Source organism: Platichthys flesus, chromosome 16, assembly GCF_949316205.1.
Source record: "Platichthys flesus chromosome 16, fPlaFle2.1, whole genome shotgun sequence".
Classification (NCBI taxonomy): Eukaryota; Metazoa; Chordata; class Actinopteri; order Pleuronectiformes; family Pleuronectidae; genus Platichthys; species Platichthys flesus.
The window spans coordinates 3335285-3359981 of NC_084960.1; the positions used below are offsets into that span (position 1 = coordinate 3335285).

Sequence of the window (24697 nt, forward strand, 5' to 3'; positions counted from 1 at the left end):
AACTACACAACCAGGCCCCGTGCAGGAAGATCTGACAGAGGCAAAGTGACGGCTGTGGGAAAAAAAAGGCCCGGAGCAAGAATTCCTATTATCTTTCACTGAGGCGGACGTGGATCAGTTTACAGTCAAAAACTCTATGAAACCACACACACACACACACACACACAAACACACACACTATCTCTGCACCTGGAACACTCGCATCACTTATGGGCATTGGGTGTCATGGCAACAGTTTCTACAGCGACTGGTGAAAAGCTGGATGATGGTGATGAGACAACGAGAGGTGATGAAGAGTTCAGGCCTGAAAAGTGATCCACACCTACACTGACCCCACGTTAACCTTTGACCTCCCGGCTCCGAGGTTATAAAAAACAACCCCGTAAACTACGAGTAGTTGAAATCAGCACAGGCTCAAACAAATAGAACAGCAAGGGCACGTTTTAAAAGATATTCCAGATTAAGTAGAAGGTAATGAGATATAAATAAATAAATAGATTTCTAGAAAGAGAAAATGTTTTATTCTTCATTCTAGTTAATACTTTTGTCCTCATAGTGTAACTTAGCCTGAGAGGAATCTTTCAAACTCAGTTATATTGCGATAATTATTGATATTGTTTTATCCCCTGGAACTTTACCACAGGTCTAATTGATAACTCAGGTACTAGTTTCACTCCACTTCATTCATCTGACAGCTCTGTGCAGGCTGCAGTTTCATGTGTAAAACATTTGCAATAAACTACGAGTAGTTGAAATCAGCACAGGCTTGAAACAAATAGAACTGCAAGTACATATTTTAAAAGATATTCCAGGTTAAGTGGTAGGTAAGCAGATATAAATAAATAAATAATCTAATTTCTAGAAAGAGCAAAGGTTTCATTCTTCCTCGTAATGTTTATTGTGAACAGCAGCAACAAAGACGTTCACCCGGCCGAAAGTCTCAAGATAAAACTGAAACCAGTTGAACCAACACAAAAGACCAAAGATAAAAACCAAAAGCAAAACTTGTTGCAACAAACTCTGGCTGAAAAGTGATCCACACCTGTCCTGACCCGACGTTGACCTTTGACCTCCCGGCTCTGAGGTTGTAAAAACAGCCCCAATGCGACAATCCCATAATAATCCAATCGTATTCTTATATAATCCCATGTCGCCTGTCATCTGGATTTTCAATTGATGGATTTTTCGTTCAGCTGCTCTGGTTGGATCCAAATGAATACTGAGACTAATGATGATTATAAATTAATCCTTGAATAAGAATTAATAATCGTCTCAAATCTAAACATGAAAGCATCATATTTATTTTTTGACAGTTAAGACACCAACATAAATCACCAGGCTTCATCCGTTACGATGACGCCATATTTCTAAAAATAAAAGCCTCACGGTGTCTGATGATGACCTCACTGGTGTTAAAATTGATGATTCTGATGAAGAGCGATGAAGAAGAGAGAGAGAAAGAAAGAAAGAGAAAGAGAAAACAGCGGAGGTGAAAACCCTAACCCAGGTATTTCCAGTTTTATTACATTAAACACAATGTTTACATTGCAGGACAAGCAAAGTACGACTTTCATTGGTCAGTGCGACAACTGTTTTCATTGTGCAGATGAAAATTAAGAGTCTTTTTGTTTTTGCCTGATGACTCATGTTGGACGTCACGAACCACAGAGTCTCTCTCTCTCTCTCTCCTCGCCTTCTTGCCACATTTGGTCGTTCACACGGGCGTCATGTTTCCGTCACTCCAGAACTGAACCCAGGTCAGCTGCAGAGTCATTTGACCCGGGAGTGAATGATGATTGAATCCATTCACACAACATGATTGTGGGATTTTTCCTACCAGAGGAAAAGTGTTTATAAACATTTCCTCCAGTAGACGTTCTTGTCATGGGCCAGGAACCACCAACACAACATTCCCACCCAGTTTGAGCCATGATGGTGGACGTTGTGTTGTGGTGAGACAAAGACAAAGGGGTCAAACTTTTACTCATTCTTTGACACAACAACAGTAATTCTGCCACTTTCCTTGTCAACCACAGAGTTCAGCATCATGGACGTGTTTCTACACAAACACACAACCTCCCTCCATGACGTCCGGCCCCTCGCGTCCCCGTAACTTCCAGTGGGGACCCGGTCGACTCACAACACATTGCACAATTTAGTTCTGATCAAGTACTGTATGTTGTTGTTGTTTGTTCATTTTCCTGTGTCATGTGTTGACACGTCATCAACACGTCAACAACACGCCCACTCGCTGGCAGGGCGTCCTCCGGAGGATCTGCTGCTGTGCTCTCACCTGGACTCAGACAGACTTTCTCCAGAGTTTGCACTTGAACATTTGTGTTCTCAGATCTGAGGATGTCAGGAGGCTGATCTGGAACCAGCTCTAATTACTGTTATTCTATCTTTCATCACCTTTAATGAGTCATCGGCTGCTTCTATGAGTCACTGACAGTAAAGTGTGATGATCATACTGACAGTAAAGTGTGATGATCATATCTCAACCAGGCCTGATGTGCCCAGTGGGGAATCACATATTCATATTAATGATTTTTCCTTCTGACGGAGACATGATCTGATCTCATTGGTTTGTCTCTGATCGTGCACGGTTCTGCTGGAGTGAGCCCGCGGGGCCGAGGTGTAGCTGCAGCCCGGCGGAGTGAAGCGGGACGCGGGGATGGAACCCGGTGCTTCTTCCCGTGAGGAGGAGGCAGGAGAACAAAACGATCACATGACCGGCGGATCTGCCTGGAAACTAAAGTGAGGAGTTTAGGAGCCGATCACAGCTCGCGCACACCCACGTGCTGTGACTCACGCATGACTCACCAAACGTGCCAGTAAGAGCCTCACACACACACACACACACACACACACACACACATACACACACATATACACACACAGAGGCGCACACAAATTTAAGAGGAAAAACATTAGGGTAACTTATCACAGCCTCATACCGGGAATCCACGCGTTTCTGGTTTATTCCCTTTCGTCCAAAGTCACAGTTTCATTCCCGGTAAAGTGAAGGAAGTGACCGCACATCTGGGAAAACACACAACCATTCAAATGCAGCAGTGAAACCCACATCTGCACAGCTATAAGATAAGATATGAATGAAATAAAAACTAATATATACAAGAGTATGTGCAGTGAATGAATTGTATTGTACAGACAGAATGAATACAGTAGTTAAGACAGTTAATACTTTTGTCCTCATAGTGTCACTTAGCCTGAGAGGAATCTTTCAAACTCAGTTATTTTGCGATAATTATTGATATTGTTTTATCCCCCGCACCTTAACAACAGGTCTAATTGATAATTCAGGTACTAGTTTGCTTTGATTAACTGTACTACTACTCTAAGTAAAGTGCTTTTCACTCCACTTCATTCATCTGACAGCTCTGTGCAGGCTGCAGTTTCATGTGTAAAACATTTGCAATAAACTACGAGTAGTTGAAATCAGCACAGGCTCGAACAAATAGAACAGCAAGTACATGTTTTAAAAGATATTCCAGATTAAATAGTAGGTAAGGAGATATGAATAAATAGATTTCTAGAAAGAGAAAAGGTTTCCTTCTTCCTCGTTATGTTTATTGTGAACAGCAGCAACAAAGATAGTCACCCGGCCGAAAGTCTCAAGATAAAACTGAAACCAAAACCAGGTGAATTGACACAAAAGACCAAAGATAAAAACCAAAAGCAAAACTTGTTGCAACAAACTCTGTTATGACTGTGGAGATGTTATCAGGGTTTACAGCACAAGAAAGTTTATTAACATCAACGTTCAAAAAAATACTGATGATTGTGTTGCTGACAGTTCCTCAATCCACCCACTCGTACATTTACATATTTCAATGTTTCCTCCAACAACCCTTCAGAATCCAGAAATCTACATATGTGTATTATTTATTGTTAAAAAACTGTGTGCAAGTACGTTTTTATTTAAAATACACCTTTTTATTTAAGACAGAACTGCTTCTGTGGAAGAGTCCTCTTCCTCCTGCTGATCTCACTCAGGACCGGGAACACGACTGACAGGGTTATTAATCTGATCCAAGACCAGCTGAGCAACTCTCTCATTATCTGTTGAGCACTTCCAGGAAACTGGAGTGACAAACTCAGGCAGCAGGAGACTTGCCCATGCTGCTGAGTTTATTATCTTCAGACAAGACTGCTCCTCGAAAGTGAAGCCAACGTGTCTCCATCGCCACCTAGGGGCGGGCTGCAGTGTTTGTAGTAACTGGCAGGGCATGACAGAAGGGATGAGAGACAGAATTTCATGTTTCTACTGACCTGGGATACGTTTTATGAACTTCTTCTTTTTTTAATACAAGTTTTCAACGTGTGGCAAAAATCAGACAAGGAAAAACAAGTTTTGATTTCGTTTAGAGTCGTAGTTGTTGGATTTTCTTCTTTCCTTTTTGAAACAGTAAATACAACTTTAAAGTGTGTGAATCACACCTCCTCTCTGGGAGTTCCATCCCAGAGAGGAGGCACTTACAACCTGCAGCATATCTAAGAAGTAAAACCTGACTCCACACTGTAGAGTCAGAAACTTCAATATGTCCGTTCAGCTCCAGAGCAGCTTCACAGTCTTTGCCCCGGCCCAGCGGTCACCGCTGAGGACAGGTGACCCGGGTGTGTCCTGGCATGTGGCAGATGCCGCAGGTCCGGGGTTTCTTAGCAGCAGGAGGTTTGTTGGGGTTGGCCCCTCCCATTTTCTTCCTCCCTCTTCCCCCTCCATCCTCACGGTCTCCTCCACCGTTAAATCCACCACCAAAATTACCTGCCATGGGGGGGGAACAGGTCAAACACGACATGAGGTGGTGAGATGCAAACTGAGCACTAACTATGTTTCTGTGAGCGCGCCTGAGAAGAGGACACTTCAAGGTCTCAGTAGGAGTGTTAGAGAGTCGTGACAGATGTTCTTTAGCATCAAGTCTCTCTCTCTCCTTCTCCTTTGTTGGATCTGACTGTAAATCTCCTGATTCAACACTCGCATTAACAAGGTTTTAAACATTTTACACAGCGCACAGAAAGCATGAGCGGACACTGACCTCATGGTGCAAATGATCAAACAGGCACTTTGTGGAAGTAAGACACTGAACTGTGAGAAGTTAAAGTTTGTCTTTAATTCATTGTGAATTGTTTTTACGTGAATGCATTATTAGTTGCTTAAGATTGAAGGCAATCATTTTTTTGAGAAATCTAGTATTTTAATTCAATCTAACCAGTGATATTAAAAGTTATAGGATTTAATACTATACTATAATGTTTGCTTTAGCCAGAAAAATTATAAAAATCTTGAGGCTTGTGTCCTCCAGCTGCAAAGAGACTGACATGAAAGTTCTTGTACGAGAACAAAGTTCTGTATCGAACAACACTTGACATAATTTTTCTCCATTTAAGGTTAGAGTTTGGAATTGGGGCTCAGTATTGGTTTAGAGCATTATGTCAATGACGTCCTAACAAGACGTGTGTGTGTGTGTGTGTGTGTGTGTGTGTGTGTCTGCCTTACCTGGTGGAGGTGCGTTCTCGTCCGCCCATTGGAAGAAGCCACACTGTTGCTCTCTAGGTTTCCCACAGGTGTGGAACATCCGGCCCTTGTTGGGACCGTCCTTCTGCACAGTACGCGTCACCGCCGTCTCATTGCAGTTGCACATCGTCTGTCCCACTTGTCCTCCAGATCCCCCTTCCTGCCCTTGGCCTCCTCCAAACGTGTTTTTGAAGCCCAGCGAGGGCCTCGGAGGCTGGGAGGTGCTCGGTGTGGGCAGGGGACGGGGGGGCCCTCGACTCTGCGATGCCTCGGGCTGATTTGGTTCATCTGACCACAGGAAGAAGTTGCAGCTCCCAGCGTTGCACTTGTAGAACTGACGCCCTTGGTTGGGGCCGTCTTTACGCACAGTGAGGAGAAGTGCGTCCTGACCGCAGTTGCACACAATGGCATCGCTGCTGGGGTCCCCACTACCGCCCCCACCTGGTGGAGAGCGAGGCTGAGGGGTCCAGGAGGGGACGGGAGGAAGGGAAGGTCGGGGATTGGAACGGGGGGGTCTGGGTGGGTCTGGTCGAGGAGGCCGCGGAGCCGGTGGCCGAGGGTCACCTCTTCCTCCACCTCCCCCACCTCCCCGTCTCCCAGCTCCTCCCACTCCTCCACCATCTCCTCCTCCTCCCCCTGCTCGGAGGTACTTCAAGTCCAGCACCTCTCTGAGCGTCTCATCGCATCCACCGATGCAGCCGACGAATTCTAAAGGCATCATGGGAGGGAGGCTGCCTCTTCGGAACTTAAACCTCAACCTGATGGATGAAGGACAAACAGAGGACGAATGGTCCAATCAGAACAGAAGCAACAGTTGAGTCACTATGAGCCGAACAGAACCGGGAAGCACCGGCCATGTGAGTGAAGAACTACCAAAACGTGAAGAAAGACACAGAAGATTCTGAGGAGACACGAGCCGACCACATTTCAGTCTAACGTGAGAAACCCCCTGAAACTCTTCTGTGTTCCTCAAAATTACAAATTCAAAAGATTTGTCATGAAAAAATCCCTCTCATGACCTTTAATGACTCTGCTGAACAAGTTTCCTCCTCCACCTCGATGAAGGCTTTATATTCTGCACCCTGATTATACTGTTATTTAATAAAACATACCGATTTAAACCAGGTTAATAAATAACTGTAACATTAATAAACACAGAGATGCAGGAATCTGAGATAAAAGCTGGGATATTATATCAAGTTGCCGTGGTGACCAGCAAGGTGGCAGCAGCTGACTGATGTGAGAAGAGAAGCTGGTTCTGAGTCAGTGCTGCAGTTCAACTTTGAGCCCTGTGCAAGACCGGTAGCTATGGTGACGGATGCTGTTCCGGGGGGGGGGGGGGGGGGGGGGGGGGGGCTGGCGAGCGCGCCCTATATTTGGACTGAGCTGAGGCACGTGCACGAGGGGTTAACGCCCACTTGGGAAAACAAGAACTTTGACGAGTTTCTTGTGCTGATGAAGAAACTTCATCTGAGTGTTGAGCACGGACTTCTTCTGAGCTCCCAGATACGCTCCTCAGCAACACAACACTTAAAATGTGTGTGTTCACCGGCATCGAACTGACCAATGAGAAGAAGTCGAGTTACTGTGGAGGACTAAAGAAAGCAAAGCACAGTCAAACCAAACCAGTTCAATCTTCACTGAGTTCATTTGATAATCAGGAACTGAAAAAAAAAAACACATGTGAATATCATGGTTGTATGTAATAATTTCACTCTTTTCAAAACAAAAGCACAGCTGAGGCTGATGGGAATGTCTGGTCGTTCTGCAGGGTCACGAATCAAAGTATTTGAAAACCAGAGTTATTAAAGATTCATCATGAGTGAGGCAGGATCTTTTAATGACAACCCGTCGACAAGTAGATCTTTGTGTTATGTTATCATTCAGAAAACGGTGCCGTGTTCATTTTTGTGCATCAACCAATGAAACGCGGACGAGTATTAGATAAATACTTACATGTGAACGGGGCGTGGCTGACAGGTGGGACAAATGCTGTCGTCTCTGCTGACCTCCAGCACTGTGTCGGGGAACCACACTGCTGTCTTACAGGCAGGGAAACCCACGCAGGACAGGTACTTACTGCAGGGGGACGGAGACACAGTGGAAGGGACGGGACAGAAGCAAAGAGTTTTACACAGAGAACGAGAAGAGCATCTTTAACTCAATATATCATATAGATTTAAAGTTTGTATAAATAATAAGGTTTTAAGCTACAAGTCTCGCCTCACCCGTTTCCCTCCCTCTTCTTTTTCAGCACCATGTCCTGACTACAGTTAGGACATTTCCTGACAGGGAGCGGGATCTCCATGTCCTGCTGCTCTTCTTCAGGGATCTCCTGAGCTGCACCCAGATACAGCGACAGGGCTTCATCTAACCTGAGGCAACAACAGACAATTACTTCCTACCAGCAGCCTGCAATGATACATCAAAGATGCAACTATTCAGTTAAGACATGATTTCAATAAATCTCCTTGAGTGCAGACTGACTTCTTTGCCTTCCTGACGGACTCAATGAAGACGGTCTTGTATTTCTGGATGTGCTGCAGCAGCACGCCCCGTTTGTCCTTCCTGCCCTCGGACACCAGCTTGAGATCTGCCTCCAGCTCAGCACGCAGGTTGGGTTTAGACATCTCATAGCCCATGGAGTTGTATCCTAAACAAACAAACGCTCATAAACACTTGTGTCATAGCTGATAACACTACGTATAAAGCCCACAGTACATTGTAGAATGCATTGGATTGTGTTTGTTTGTGCAGTTACCCTCCACCAGCCCCATGCCGAGCTCTCCAGGGAGAAACCTCTGGTCAGATGTCAAGCCCACGTACATGCGGCTCTTGATCGTCTCAATGTGATCTGCATGGGTCGCGTCTGTGCCTGTAACACAAACAGTTTAACACAATTGAGTTCTCATGATGCAAAAAGGAGTAAATCTTGAACAAACAAGGTCTGTGATGACTAAGTCGTTCCTGGATTTGCTTTGTTCATGGATAAAGGTTTGTGAGTCTGTGGGTTGCTACACACACTCTGCCTGTGTGTGTCTGTGTTTACCGATGCCGTGCTTTTCCATCAGTGATATGAGGTCGGCTTCGGTGAGCAGCTGCGGAGGACTCGTCTGTCCGTCCACCATCTCAATCGCAGAGGGCTGGAACTGGGAGCCGTTCTCGTACACTGGAATCACCTGGAACATACAAAATGAAGGTTTAACACAGGAGTCACACACATGGACATACAACTGTATAATCGTAGAGTATGTGAGTTCAGCTCCAAGGGGCCTCACAATCAAAACAATACAAAAAATAAGTAGTTTGATGACATTGTAAATCAGCTAGGGATCATGGGAATGTAATGTAGTAAAAGCAGCAACACACAACACACACACTACCTACCTTGGCACTCCACCTGTCAAACGGGTAAACATCCAGGTAGTTCCTTGCAATGATCATGAGTCCCGAGGTGGAGAACGTCTCCTGGGCTATGTCTATGTCCACCACCGTCTCTTGCCCCAGAGCATCTTGGGACACGCAGGCAAGGAAGTGACGGACAATGAACTCGTAAATACGTCCTTCATTGCCCTGGACACAAAAAGAAATGGAAAACAGTTATGTCACAGATTCAATGTGTGTCTATATATTTATCTTAAATAATATTTATTTGATCCTTGAGCCCCTTCTTTCCCTTATATATCGACTGGTTGTGCACAGAAGGAAGTGTTGCTAATTGTTTATTATGATGGTTTACTATTGATTTGAGAAGCAGAAACCACCCTCAACATGAAATACTAATCTATTATTATTTTTAAGATGTACCCACAGGGAGAGAATGCCTATAAACATCACATTGAGACTAATGAACGATTTATGCAGAAAACTGATCTCCATATTCATACCTGCAGTGTGTGAGTGAACTTGGTGGGGTGTATGGGGGGATGGGCTTGGTCAGATTTCTTGCCCTGTCGCGGGTTGGGACCCCCAGGCTGGTCGAGCACCCGCTGGGCGAACGTCCCCCAGGCCTGGCTCTGTGTCTGCAGCCCCACCAGGGGACTTAGATCCAGGGTTGCAGGGAAAATGTTTGTCTCAGTGCGGGGGTAGCTGATAAACCTGAGAACACACATGAGTAACCTTCACTGCAAAGAAATCAAGATATAACACCGGGGAAGTTTGTAATCTCTGGTAAAGTCATCCATTAAACACCTAAACGGCCAGATGCTGCCTTCTCATGTACAACAACAGGAACGGCTTTGATGTGGTTTTAAAAGTACAACTGACCGTTTCACTGACAGACAGAGACTCAAGGCAGCTTTCTGACTGAAACCAGTTCAAGTGAGCTGGACATTCAGCACATGGACCAGAACAACACCAGTATGTGCTGCTTATTAAACTCCTATAATAACTCTTAACACTCACCCTTGAGTATAGAGTTTTTCTGCGATTTTCATGGTCTCCTTGGCGTTTATCCTCAGTTTCCGAGACGCCAGTTTCTCCATTTCCTGTTGGTCAGATAAAAAGTTGATGTCTGATCACAAAGGGACAAAGATGACACTCAGGACCATGGAGCTGAATAAACTCAATCTGTTTCTCATGCTTGAATACAGCTACATCTTTGCAAGAAGCACGTGCATGTGTATGGCTTCATATTCTCACCACAGTGTCCAGAGGCAGCGGTCTCCACTTGCTCTTGGGTTTGCTGGTTACTGAGGTGACTGTTGCTATGGGATCCTGGAAATGAGTAAAATTATATTTGTGTGTCTCTTTTCACGCACGTGGATTAAAGCCCAGTTTATTCAGAGAGGTTAAACAAACACATTTGAATTTGAATTTTCTGCCGTGTCCTGCGGAGGTAACAGCTGAGGGGAGAGGAGCGGTTACACACGTGTGGATGCACTTTCAGCACAGACCAGAAACACACACACACACATACATACAAACACAGCGCACAAATCCTTTATCCGTGCACAACAACCATCAGTGTTTTTGCTTTATACCGAATAACTAGTTTGTACGATCAGCTAACAACAGTGTTGTATATCTTCTTATGTGTTGCTTTGCTGTTGCTGTGTGTGAATATGAATATATTTTGAACCTGTTATGTAAGAGCATAAGTTAGGGAAAGTTTTTTTTCTTTTTTACTTTCCCATGTTTTATTCCATTTTACAGTTTAAGAAAGTGCAAAAGAAAAAGAAGAAGGAAGGATTTGACAAGAACTATTTGCAGGATGTTGTTTGAACTTTTTGTTTCACTGCCTGGTATCAGTGAACAATGACCTGAGTTTGGCTCCTGATCGTCACATCTTGCCCGCTGGGAAACAGTGAAACTAGCTAAGTGATAATTACGTGATCATAAGCTGTTCGCATCTTGGCAAACAGACAATGAGTGTAAATGTCTTTCAATGACAGTCATAGGTTCAGACGACACCTCGGTCCTGCCTCCAGTAACTGAGACTAGAGATGCTGAGGCAGGACCAACCACATGCTCACAAGCTTCCATGAGAGAGCATGACTGTGCACACATTCACTGTCCGACACACAGTGTGAATCAAACACATGCAAACAGGCACGTACCTCCATGCAGATCTGGTAAAGCACCAGGCAAGCCGTGTGGTGGAAGATACGGTTTCTTTTCCAGCTGAACTCGACAGTGTCCTCCTCAACTTCATGGAGCACTGACACACACAAACAAAATGTCAGTTTAAATCCTCACCACTCTGCATTTGATGTGTGGGCCTGCGCATGGATCCATTTCTACCTTTGATTTTGTAGAAGGTCTCCGGTATAAACGCCTGGATGGCTTTGAAACGCTCCACCACAAAGCCCAGAGTGGGAAACTGACAGCTGCCGTATGAGATCAGCTGATTGGCCAGAGACTCTGGAAAGATCTTCTGAAGGCGAAGGGTCTGGAATCGAGTGAAGGATGCACCTGCAGAAGATGAGCACACACGGGTGGACGGGATCATGTTAAACCTACTTTCAAAACTACTGTTGCCATGCACTAGCATGTGGTGTACGACCTTACCTATCCGCAGGTCAAGCTCCTGACGGACATCAACAGCATCACTGACGTTAGCATCCGGCGCTGTCAGAGTTTCACAAGCTCTCCGAATGGAGTTGGGGGTGATCTCAGAAAACTTTGCCCGAAAGACTTGCAAATTGTGTTTAACTGAAGAACACACGCAGACGCACCATCAGGGGATAGTAAGGTACAAATGAGCAAAGTAACTGTGATTCCCCTGCTTTACACTTTCACAGAAACATGGTGAAATCGTGCTTATCATACCTGCTTTACAGACATCTATGACTTCAAAGCCAATGTTTTCTCCCTCTCTGTCACAATCGGTCCAGATGACCAAGGCCTGGCACTGCCTCACCTCTTTCTCCAGAGTCCGCTACAGAGACAGAGCAAAGGGGAGAAGAGAAAAAGGTGTGATGAACAGATGAGTCCTAAAGATACAAAGGGTTAATTCTATTATAAAATGAAGATTATAGAATGAGACCAAAAGACCATACCTTGATTTGTATCATGTTATCTGGACAGTACTTCTCTACCTCAGCATCAAATAACAGCTGGGGATTACAACTGTGCCTTTGGAGAGCAAATATTCACGTATGAGTAATATATTATAACACTGTGAGATGCTGAATGTACAGTTATATTAAAAAAATATTATTACCATTTCTTGAACGCAGCTTTAAACTCCAGACCCAGTAAGTGACCAGATACTGATGTCATTGATACTGAGACATTCTGGAGTAGGAGACAGAACAACAACAACAAAATCAGAAACAGGAAAAACACAAACAGAACAGACACTTAGGTCCACGTGTGGATAATCAATTATCTATGTGTATTCACTCACCTGACCAAAGAGATGATATTCATACTCGTAGATTTTATTAAACTTTGACATTCCTTCCCTCTGAAAAGGAAAATAATACAATCAATACAAGAACAACTGAAGAAATATGGGATAATAAACAACATGTTCGTTGTGATTACAAAATGGCCTATTGGACGTGTTTATTCTGTTGGTGACGAAGAGACTCCACTGACCCTCCGGGCTCCGCCGCCGGACATGATCTCTGCGATGCCCTTGGCTGCATCGTTCTTCTCGGCCACGCAGAGGACCCGCTTGATTTGACCCCGGCTCCGGTTCATGTCTTCCTGCAGACGTGTGTCCGGACTCCGGCCACTCTGCTCCGCACATAGACGCCTCCACTGGACCCCGAGCCGCTGCAGTCCCGGTCGAAGCAAGGATCTTCCCGGTAGGTTCGCTATGAGCATGCCTGGTGTCGCTCACATGAAGCAGCCGCACCGCCGGGCAGCCCCGCTTCTGCTGCTAGCATGTTAGCTGTGGCTAACAGCTAAAAACATGGTCTACGCTCCCGGAAACTGTTTAAAAGAACTAAAACAATCCTCAGTAGTTGTCCACCTGCATTCATACTCAAACAACACCCGGTGAATAAAACGTAAACACCAAATACGGAAGTTAAAACTTTGCTAGTGGCGGAACTGAAGTCTGAAAGCAAACCGCTAACTCTGTTTACAAATTGCCGCGTCTGCCTGTCAAACACTGCCGTATTCAAGGTCGTAAAACTGTCGCAAAAACCCAGGAACTGCCTCGTTGCGGAACACGACAACAGGCAGATTTTAACAACAGTAGGTGTAAAGCTTTTTAATTTTAGAACCGTTACATCTGTAACACGCGCTGTGTTGTTATTAACAACGTTTTTAATAATGATGTTAATAATATAATCTCATGTCACAGATAACGGAAGTACACCCTAAATCCGGAATGCTGAAATATAGACTAACCGATATGATATTACTAATAGCTAAAATAAATGAGTAATCAACAAAGTAACACAATAACTGGTTATAAGAACCTGCTACAAACGCTGAAAGTACTTTAATATATTTTTATTATCACATCAAGTACTCCCATTCATCCCAGCCGGTCACTGTGTGTAATTTGTGTTTTAGGGTGTACTCCGTGCAGGAGGCGGAGGGATGGTCACCTGACGGGACTGTGACCAGCTGGGTAAACATGGCGTCTGCGTCTGGACCTAAATGACATGTTGCGCTCCTGTGTGTAAACGACACCACGGTGGACGAACAGGACGCGGGACGAGACGCGGTTGCGGAGGAGAGAAGCGCTTCACATGATGCTCCTCCATGTTGTATTGTCTCCGTGCTCAGCGGGAAGAAGCTGATTCCTGCCCGGAGCCTGTGTTTGGCGCAGATCATTCCTTTTGTTAACAGAGACGCTGCCTCTAGTTCATGTGGGGGGGCTCTACTTGTATCCAGTCTGACAAATATCGAGGATCCTGCTCTGGGGACCGGCTCCTGCTGGGATCAGCCTGGGGCCCACCCTGCTCTGCTGTGGGACCCTGTTTTTAAATGATCTATCGCCCGGATGGTGTGAGAGCAGGATGATCAATGTGTCTGTGGCTCTCTGACCGCTGGGTTATGACTCTGAGTGGTGCTGCAGCGTGTGTTGTGTTTCTCATGCCTTGCTCCACAACACCACTATGATAGGCTCACCTGACGTGGTGGCTTTCACTAAAGAGGATGAGTTTGGCCAGACCAGCCCGGACCCCTGGGCTCTCCCTGAGGAGTTCTCTGTCCCCCTCCATCCTTTGGGTGACTCCAACCCCTGGGCCAAAACCTCCTTCGCCAAGTTCACCAAAGACTTCATCCTCATCTCGGAGTTCTCCGAGCAGGTGGGCCCTCAGCCGCTCCTCACCATCCCCCCCGACCCCAAGGTCTGTGGCACGTTCGATCTCAACTACTTCTCCCTGCGCATCATGTCAGTGGACTACCAGGCCTCCTTCGTCGGGCATCCACCAGGGAGTGGCTACCCAAGGCTCAGCTTCGTGGAGGACTCAAGGGTGGTGTTGGGCGACTCGAAGGAGGGGGCATTCGCTTACGTCCATCACCTCACGCTGTACGACCTGGAGGCGAGGGGCTTTGTGCGACCGTTCTGCATGGCATACGTGTCAGCCGACGAGAGGAAAATCATGCTGCAGTTTCAGGAGATGTCCCTCCGCTTCCTGCAGGCGTCCGAGTGTCTGAAGGCCGGGAACAGGAGAGCCTTCGCCAAAGAACTGCAGAGGAAGCTCCAGGACCTGGAGTAAGATTTTAATTGTTTTCCCACATATAATTCAAATACAAATCATTGTACAAATCTTATATTTCAATATTATCTCTCTTAATTTCTTCAATTATATATGTAAATAGGTAATTGTTCAAATCAATGTGAAAAATTGTACCAGCTTGACTTTGCTTTTGGGCCCCTGTTAATCCCTCAGTCTCATGTCTACTGCTCCACATTTTAAATGTGTGCTGACATTAGGCAAAGCTTTTTGCTAAATAACAAAATATTGTGATTTTGACCTCAAAAAAAGACTGACGATCTTAAAACATTTTATCCAGAACCAAGATGTGAACTTCATGGCTGCACAAGAGGAAAAGTCAGAGGCCACTTAAGTTTTTAGTATTCATCCTCTCAGGAATTTGAATGTTATACAGTATTTTTTGTCAAAAATCTATCCAGAGATATTTCAGTTTGATGTGGTGGACTGATCAACAAACCCACACTCTTACCCATGTGGGTTCTTAGAATGGATATAAACATAACTTTCCAACACTAATCTGATAGTTCATGAAGTTCTGCTGAAAGTTGTTCCTGTTTTGTTTGTGGAGAATTTTCTCAAACACCGTTCAGACACTAACCTCTGTCCTGAGTGATCTATTCACATTCAGTCACAGATCACATTTTAAATCCAGGTGTGAAGAGATGGACATAGATCTGTCCACTTGTGATCCCATCTCTCAGGTCGGATGTTAATACCAGGTCTAAATGAGGCTCATGTGACTCTTGACTCCTCTTATTCCTGTTCCCTGTATGAACACATGTGCATCAGTAACCCGTGTTGTCTTCCCCTCAGGTACACTCACTCTGTGCTGCAGAAAGAGGAGGGCCTGCAGAGGGAGGCGGGGACTCAGTGCATGTACTCCGCTCACGCCGTAGACAAAGCCAATGAGCTGGCTAACGTTGAGAAGAGCATCTACGAACACAGGGACCTGCTGAGGCAGATCAGCTCCTTCCACTGCCGCCCGCGCAGAGACCCGCACGCTGTCACCTGTCCGAAGTGTATGACACAGTGCTTGAGCGAGTGTGAAACGCTGTTGGAAAAATACGCCAAGCTTGCCAACCCCTTCTGTTACACGGACAAAGGAAGGGAGAAGGACGAAGGGCAGGGTCAGATCAATGATGAAGAAGGCAGAGAGGAAGTGGTGGAGGATGAGGATGAGGGCGTTAAACGCAGGCCGTCTTACACACCACAGCTGATCAAAGCTAGGTCCGCCAAGTGTTTCGACAAGCGGCTGAAGACCATGCAGGAGCTGTGTGATGACACTTTCTACGAGGCCACCATGGGGCTCCTGAAGGAGACGGAGAGGAGCTTCCGTGGTGACCTGTGTTACCTTCACACACGCCGCCTGGACAAGTCTTTACGCAGGAAACAGATAATTACCAACTTCCTGTTTGAGGAGGACCTTGGTGACGATGCTGAGGATGAGGAGGGGGTACCAAGACCATTCTGTGCTGTGAACCATGCTGTCAACAACTTCACACTCTTAAATCCTCCTCCAATTGTGCTGGGACCAGAACCTCTTGAGCTAGAATCACTGGCACCCCTAGATCCCCGAGACCCAACTTCTGAGACCAGCCATACTCAGGAAAGTGAGCTCGGGCTTGGGGAGAGTCATCTGGAATCCTCCCCCTCAGACCAGACTCTGGAGACCCAGGAGAGCTCCGACGGGACCAAAGGAAGCTTCAGCAGCGATAAGAGCGGGATGGGCCCGGCAGAAAAGCAGCAAAGTCTTGCTAGTGTTAGGTCTGAACCTCCCGATCCTGATCCTGATCCTGATTCTGACTTGACCCCTGACCACAACACTGACCTGGAGAGGGAGAGCAGCAGTGAAGACATGGAAACCACGGTAGGGGAGGATGAGGGGGAGAACGGGGGAGACGACACACCTGTGTCCTTGCTGGAAGTGGTGTCTGAGCTGGAGGCCAGCCGGGAGGACGACTGTGAGAGAGCAGATGAAATCGAGTCTGACTTGTTGGTTCCAATTGACACAGCATGCTGTATGTCTCAAGAGGGTTTCCTTTATGAGGCATCTGCCCCAGAAAAGAACCATCATATGGACCAAAGCTCCCACCATCAGTCCTCTCCTACCGCGGTGGTCAACCAGGAGCCTCAATCCCTCCCTCTTCTCCAGGACTATTACGCTGTAGGCTCTCCATGCTCGGAAAACAAAGCATCTGGGCTAGAGCTGCCCGTGGGCCTCCTTGGAGATGCAGTTTCCCGTACGTCAGCAGAGGACGGGTCAGACTGCACCATGAGTGCTTCTACTGGGTCTGATCGCGCTGCCTCACCTCTCGGCTACGGGGCGTCGATGACCCTGCGTCACAGGAAGAAGGCTGGACAAGGAGCCCTGAGGTTTGTGCGACAGTACCCCTTTGCCATACAAGCTCTGTGGTGCCTGCTGAGTGGCAGAACCCTGGTGGTGCTTGGGGCAGATGAGGGGAGGGTCCGACGGTTGGTTGCTGCTCTGGCCCTCTTCGTCCCCGGCCCTGGGAAGTGCGGCGAGAGGGTTCAAGCCTGGCTGTCCTGTCCTTTCACACTTACTGACCTGAAGAGGTGGAAACTCATTGGTTTGCAAAGGTTTGTTCAATCTGCATTTACATTTTATCCATATCATATTAAATAACACTGCTATAAAAAGCTTTTATTCAGGGCGAGTAGAACGAGACAAATTATGTTGATTTCACAGATTTACTCTAACATTGAGTTTGAGGCTCACAGAACCATAGAACATATTAATCAATATGAAATATGAAGAAGATGACAGATTCCTCAACAGAGTTTGTATCAATCCACTATTACTCATCTGCTCTGACTCAGTCTGTGATGACGCACATAAACTATTCACCTTCCAGCCTCTCGACTGTATTGGAGTTTTTACAGAGAGGAAGCTTTAGCTTTATAAATTCATGCTCTTGTTGAAAAGTGATAACTTCAACAAAGCAGATACAAAGCTGCAGATAGAATTACACATTTTATTTATCTTAAAAGCCACAAACGTCATCTTGGTAGGAACTTCTGTAGGATCCATCCTCTGGAGCCATGAATGTCTGTATCTGATGGTTTGCCAATGTGTCGAATAGATGTTGAGATATATAAACCAGATCCTTATAGCAATAACAATTAAATGAAAATAATGATATATTACAATAATATTGTGATAAAAATAAATGTATACCTCTATGTAAAGCTTTCTTAACCAACTGACAACTATGGTATCTGTCTGCCTCCCACAGAGTGGCGTCCCCTGTTGGTTCCAGCATGCTTTACTCGCTGTCCCGCTACAGCCGCTATATCTCCATCCTTGATGCGGACCAGAAGACCCTTCGCGCCCCGCCGTATCGCGGCCAGCTTCTCGCCAACATAGCCGATCATCGCACCTACATCCGCCGCGGCTCCACCTACTTCCTCCATGTACAGAGCACGCTGTGCCGCCTGGCTGCCAAAGCCTTCCTGTTTACTTTCACCCACCACCTCCACCTGCCGGTCAGCTCCACAGAGGGGCCCGAGGTCGTGGAGGGCCGGCGCCTTTGCTTTCTGCAGGAGCAGCTGGGGCTGAGCGAGGAGGACAGCCAGATACTGCTGTGCCTCAGCCAGCTCATCACTCAGCAGTACCTACAGCCCGCCACAGGGAGCAGCGCACTCGCACCTTGTTTTAGTTTTAACTACACCACAAGCGTTTTATACAAAATCTAATTACCTTGTGGGAAAAGGATTCTCATGCAGGTTTTAGCAGAAATTATCTGTGTCTCTTTGTTTTTTAATGGACCAAAGGTGATTGTTACAAGGTCTAAAGTTATTTAAGTTTCAGGAAAATCTGCACTGACTTTTATTTTTTCTGCCTTGCTGTGTTTTTCTTAGCTCTGGCTCTTTCCTCTGTGTGCAGGGGAAAGGAGACTCAGAGTGAGTGTTAACTTTGGTTCAGAGCAGGTTCACACAGAAAAACATGTCCATGACAAACAAGTGTCATCGCTACCCTTTGAGCTTGTTGGGGGGTTTTCCTCTTCTGTGTTTATGTGCTTGTCTGAGGTCAGGGACACTTTTTTACTGTTTGTGTGTGAGTGTGTGTTTTCTTTTACAAAATTTAAATCAACATGGCTGTCTGTGTGTATTTAAAGTGCTTCTCTGACCTCAGCCGGCTCAGTAACAGGTTCAATCACAGCTCTGTGTTAACACCCATCAACCACTGAGCAGTTTGTCAGCGATGACATCATCTCAGCTACATGTAAACATGTTTTTCAGGAATACTGTGACATTTTGTGTGGTGAACAGACGTCCCTCTCGAATCTGTCCATGACATGGTTTGTTACAGCTGGTTTGTGACACGCCTCTCTACCTACCACCACAAAGCTTCCAAGGGCCAAAGCTTTTCTGAAGCCGACACTCGTCATATTTCTGTTTCACTCGACCTTACTTTCTTTTTTTCTCTTTCGTGAATGATTTTTGAACACATATCTCTGCAGTAGTGGTTGAATGTGTGTTTTGTTTCCAGGAGTATTGATGTTTTAACCGGAGTAGATTTGACCTTTGAGAGCACGAAGTAAGCGTTCCCAGAGGCTGCTTTCGGGTTGTGATGCATGAGGAAGTGTATTCGCCGTGTGAATTGGAGCCAGTCGGCTTCCACGTGATGTTGCATGTCCAGAGAAAAACTGTCATCGCGCACATACTCACCAATGTAAGGCCAGCGGCAGTCAAAACCTGTCCATATTCACTGCTGACGAGCATCTTCATGGATATTACTCAAACGGTCAGTGGCATTTTAAAGCTACTTAACCTAAATGTATTGAAATTCACTGTTGTCTTAAAGTTGTGTGCGAGTGTTGTGGTGTCAGCATGAGACTGTCTTGTGCCGGGGTGAACCACCATGTTGATGATATTTCTGTTTTTGTTACATTTGAACGAACTGACTCGGATGGGATGCTGAACACATTGAGATGTTTGCTGGGAGAGACGGTGACGTTGTGTTTGTATAGATTTTATGAATTTCCTGTGCCATCAAAAGCAAAACTCTGAAGTTTGACACTTTATTTAGGACAGTAGTGGCCTATGATTTTTATCCCAGCGATCCTTGCTGGATGTGTGCTATGAACAAAAGGTTCTATTATTTATTGCTTCACGACCCCATTTGAATCATTATGCTGAGAATTTCTGTTTTGGATTAAGCTGAAGAAATGCAAAAAAAAAAAGGAAATCTCTGAAGTTCTGCCAGTGAATTCGCACCATGTTAGTATTTTAGATTTTTCTGTTCCTAATTCTGTGGCGTCGGCGTTGGAGCTTTGATTCTGTATTTAAGGTGGTAACTGTACTTGTGACTGCATGGTCAGAGTTTTAATGTGAAAGGTCAAACAATGTGGGATCATGGCTGTTGTCCTTCCTGCTACGATTTAAAAAAAATATGTTTTTAAGGCAAATGCTTTCAACTACTAATGACAACCTCACTTTTAATTGCACCTAATCTTTTATTCCCTTTTAGTTCAGGTTTCTGCCTCATGTGATGTCTTTCTTTTATTTGTTTTATCTGTTCGGACATTAAAACCTTTTTTTTTTAGCTATTGTCCCTCTAATGCAAAAAGGTGAATGTAATTTTAATAAGCCATACCACAGTGTGCTTAACACGTCGTGTCCTTATGTTGCCATATCACATCCACCTTTTGTATCTCACCACGAAGGGGGCCACTGTTAACTCCAGCCCTGTTGCCATTTACTTTAATAAAGCACGTTGTGAATGTCGTGACGCTTTTATGAAGATTTTTTTTTTTGAAGATCAACTTAAATCATTTTCGCGTCAGTGCCTGGTTTCCACAGGAGGCGGGCGAATATTGTTGATGTTGCTGAATCTCACTGTGAGATACTGAAGGAGCACATTTCTCACATTAAACATCCGATACCCAACAGACTCTTTGTCTGTGTGACTTGCTTCAGCGATGACGCATGTGCAATCATTGGAGGTGTCATGAATAATAAATACTTCTCTGTGAGCTACATCTAATTGCCCTGCTGGGTTTCCAGAAGGAAAAGGTGGTGGCCTGCCGGGAGAGAAAGTAGCAGCGGGTGATTGATTTACAAACACTTCACAACAATACAGTCGTGTTCAGAGTTGATTATTGTTGGTATACAGGAGTTGAGTGTGTGGGCAGCGCTGTGTGTCTCAGCCATTATGAAAACATGTGAGATTCTCCACCTTTTTCGGGCGAGGATGTTTTTTCTAGCGTCTTTGTAATCGCAGATTCGAGAAGAGGGACAGCTCACACACACACGCCTGCAGGCACACACAAACACACAGCCCTTCTGTCAGCTGCACTAGGGATCAATAACCCCTGTACATCGAGAGGCCAGGCTTTAATTAGGAGTTAGATTCACCTGCAATGTTAATGCCTGAGATGAAACAGTTGCACAGGTAACTGGAATGTCACTCAGTAGAGCTCAAACCTCTGTAAAGGCTCAACCGTCCATTGTAATTAATTCAACCTGCACCAAATTTCAAACACTCATAGATATCAGTTCCCTAAATGGTCCTGTTTTTTTCCCCATCAAGATCAATTATTTATTTCCTGGGGAAATGGTATAAGCTGATTATACTGTAAATGTTTCTAGTAGAATTTATACTAAGCCGTGAAAGAGATGAGGGTTCAAGTATAGTATTCCCATCTAAAAAAATATATCACAACAGATACACAGACCGATGCAGAACACAGTCTCTTTCAGGTCTTCAACCTAAGAAGACGTCTGTAACTACAGCCAATATTTAACTTCACGTGTAAGATGAAGAAAGAGAAAAATGTGAGAGCAAGTAAATCAGAATTTCTTTATTTAAAATTATACTACAATAACAATGTTGAAAAGGTTCAGGTTTAAAACAACATTCAAACACGAATCACTTCCTGCCAGCCCCCCCCCTTCAATGAAATGAAACACAGAAGTATTGAAATTGACCTTCACAGTTGAATAACAGACCTGATCCAGAAACACCTCATCTCGAGCTAAGGCCAGGGCTTCAGTTTAGTGTGTATTAAAAAAAAACAGCACAGAGAAAAACAAATGTATTTAAGATAAGATGGCCCCTCTCAATGCTTTCTCCATTGCCCAACCATGTTTAAAAGCAGAATATTCAATACTGATCCCTAATCAGGTCTGCTGGAGTCGGTGGTGAAGATGTTAGCAAACTGTTTCTAAAGCAGGCGACTGAATTAAAGAAACTGTGACGTCAGGGTTGTGAGGGAGCACAGATGGAGGATTGATGAGCCCTGATGTCCAACAGAAAATAGATGTCCATAATCTACACTTAGCCAGAGCAGCCTCTGCATCCACAGTGGGTGCATTCAATGATCCGTCCCTGCAGAGAGAGGAGAACCACACAAAAACAGCATTAGTTGCAAGATTTTACAGAATTTTGTATTTTTAAGTATCTAGTTTGTCAAACCCTTCACCTGATAAAAAAAGGATTAGATGCAGGAAACTTCCTAAATATCTAGGACTACCCTAAGATACTACACTGATAAACAAATGTTTTATGAAATTATGGTCAACAAATTTAGCTCTTTCCAGACACCTCTGTCCCATATGCTCAGATTTATCAATGCACATCTTGGGTTTGTGCCCGTTTTCTTGATGTGAAGTCGGACTTCATCGTTCAGCAGCAGCATGTTGTTTAGCCACCAGACCAGCTGGCTGCATGAAACCAAACAACTTGACAAGAAATAGTAAAATCTCAAAGTACACAGCAGTCTAATGATTTTGGTATGTTTTGTCACCATTTTCTTTATCCTTCAGGAGTTAAATCTGGTGAGTTGAAGCGTTACTAATTTGTCGCTGTGGCAGTTTTGATGAGTCACGTCTGTACAGAACTCAGCAGGAATAATTTAAAGCTGATGACCAACTTCAGCCTTAAATACATATTTAATAAAGAAATCATGCTAAGATCGTCTTTTAAATAAGTCAATGTCAGACTTACGACTTCCAGCTTTCCCTTGGGGACTCTGCAGATGCAGTTGGTTCCAAAGTTGGTGTCTCTTGTTTGGATGCAACGCAGACAGCACAGGTTCTCGTAGCCCTGCTTCTTCCACTTGGCAATCAGGTTCTTGTCTGCATAGCCTTCCTTTATACAGTAATCATACAGCTCTGCCAGGGCACACACACAAAGAACATTAATACTTGACTCATTAAATCTGGAAATAGGTAATGCACATGTGTGTATTGCCATCTGCACATTAAAAAACGCACAAAAAGGTAACCTGCGTGAGGCAAAACCTTTAAAGTAAAGTCTTAAGTCGTCTCAGGTTTACTTTGTAAAATACTGAAGTGGACAACATTAGGTATCTGGTGGTTCATCGATGGGGGGGCTGCTCACCTCTGCTGATGGCTTTGCGTTTGTGGAAGAGGTCAAAGATGTATCGACTCCGCTGATGGTGAAGCCGGAAAATTGGCCACAGGGCCTCGACCTTTCGTTTTCCTTCATGAGGCTCTGTTTCAGCTGCGAGGAGCAGGACACAGGACAGAGAAGGTTGGAGTCAGAACAAATAGATTTGAATTCATGGAGGTGATGTTAGAGATGATATGATGCTGTGAACTGCCTCCATCTCAGACTCGTAGGTCAACATCAGGATAGAAAGAAGATGTAAAATCGTCAAACTTTACAAGTACACGGGGATTCAAACGGATACGTCTGATGCTTTCAAAGAGAATGAGTATCTCCGTGTTGTATCGGTTAAGGAACTACTACTAGATGTCGGCTGTGGCTAGTTAACTGGGGGGGTGGAAGCGTCTATTCAGGACCCCCCCCCCCCCCTCCCATGCCTCCACGGAAGTCTTCCCCACTCGTGTTACTCGACATTTGCTGTCGCCAATACCAAAAAACAGTGGTTTCACCATCACCCACCAGTGTTTAAACCAAACTGGACAGTGATGGAACAACCAAGAGAACCGACGGAACTCGTTGCACCGAGCTACACGCTGCGAGTCCAGCGGAGCCAACGCGGGGACGACCGCCATCCACCGGCTTTACCTTCTCTCATTTTCTGATCCAGCTCGTCCAGAGTGGGCTCGATCAGCTCCCAGCCGTCTGGCGGCGGCTTCCTGCTTCTCTTCACTTTGGGCATCTCGTCGTGTTTTGTACAAAGTACAACAAAGCTCCCCTCTTGTTTACGCAGTGAGGGCAAGCTCAAATAGTGGCAGCGGTAGCTCGTCGAGGCACTTCCGGTGTAGTGGATCTTCCGGTGAGGAGGCACTTCCGGGGGCAACAGAAACTGACACTGATATGTGCCGCACTGTTTAAAGCTTCCTTTAATAACTGCCTGAGTAAACTGTGATAAACCAAAGCAAACATTTACATTTGTATCCTTCCCTTAACTTCTACATTAGAAGGTGAATAACTCCATGATAGCATTAATGCAAAGAGAGTAGTCTAGAAATTTATAGACGACAACTGTACCAAAGAAAATGGAAGTACAACGAAAGAAGAATTTGACCAGAGATGGCAGGACCAGGCACACTCCCCATTTATATTGTGGTTCTCTAGGCTGAAGAAATGTATTCAGTGTTTCTTTGTGTTACAAGACAGCAAAGAGAGACTCACAAAATGTTACTATCCAGTTGCATACAAACCATTTACGGTTTTATTTACTCTCATAAGTTGACTTTGGCCCGAATGTTCTCCTTATGACGGTAATCAGAGGCAATCTCCAAGGACTCTTAGTTAAATGCACTGACATCCATAAGGACATTTAAAATAGACTTATTGTTACTCCTTCAACCTCAGAATATGATGTATGAGTTTTGAACTTCTGTAAACAGTAACTTAACAGTACATATACTTGACAAATGACAAACTAAGATGTACACAACAAACAAATACTGACCTACTACTTTATAACCAATCTTTATTATCAAGTCTTCAGTGTTTATATGAATTCAGTTAACTGACAATGACTCCATGGACAGCAATGTTGATACAGGCTGGCCTATCCTGTTAAAACAAAGTCAACGATACTGAAATATCGAAGCAAACTGTTATTAATAC

General features: G+C 45.0%; 3 protein-coding genes across 3 annotated transcripts; 1 reads left to right on the plus strand and 2 right to left on the minus strand.

The window, feature by feature from the left end:
• Positions 1–3194: 3194 nt before the first annotated feature.
• On the minus strand, positions 3195–13086 carry top3a (DNA topoisomerase III alpha). Its single transcript, XM_062407713.1, has 19 exons — positions 12581–13086; positions 12387–12446; positions 12201–12274; positions 12037–12112; positions 11807–11915; positions 11546–11689; positions 11279–11449; positions 11095–11195; positions 10178–10252; positions 9941–10023; positions 9424–9634; positions 8924–9109; positions 8586–8715; positions 8298–8411; positions 8024–8189; positions 7765–7911; positions 7493–7615; positions 5519–6294; positions 3195–4786 (listed from the first exon to the last, which is right to left on the minus strand). The coding sequence occupies exons 1-19, from the start codon at positions 12809–12811 to the stop codon at positions 4614–4616; spliced, it is 3150 nt and encodes a 1049-aa protein (XP_062263697.1). The 5' UTR covers positions 12812–13086; the 3' UTR covers positions 3195–4613.
• A 430-nt stretch (positions 13087–13516) lies between these two features.
• On the plus strand, positions 13517–20576 carry smcr8a (Smith-Magenis syndrome chromosome region, candidate 8a). Its single transcript, XM_062407717.1, has 3 exons — positions 13517–14660; positions 15478–17262; positions 17919–20576. Exons 1-3 carry the CDS (start codon positions 14059–14061, stop codon positions 18376–18378), a joined length of 2847 nt encoding a protein of 948 aa, XP_062263701.1. The 5' UTR covers positions 13517–14058; the 3' UTR covers positions 18379–20576.
• Positions 20577–21473: 897 nt separating this feature from the next.
• On the minus strand, positions 21474–23887 carry bud31 (BUD31 homolog). The gene is made up of 4 exons (XM_062407851.1): positions 23684–23887; positions 23030–23152; positions 22634–22800; positions 21474–22015 (listed from the first exon to the last, which is right to left on the minus strand). Exons 1-4 carry the CDS (start codon positions 23775–23777, stop codon positions 21965–21967), a joined length of 435 nt encoding a protein of 144 aa, XP_062263835.1. The 5' UTR covers positions 23778–23887; the 3' UTR covers positions 21474–21964.
• Between the last annotated feature and the right edge of the window lie 810 nt (positions 23888–24697).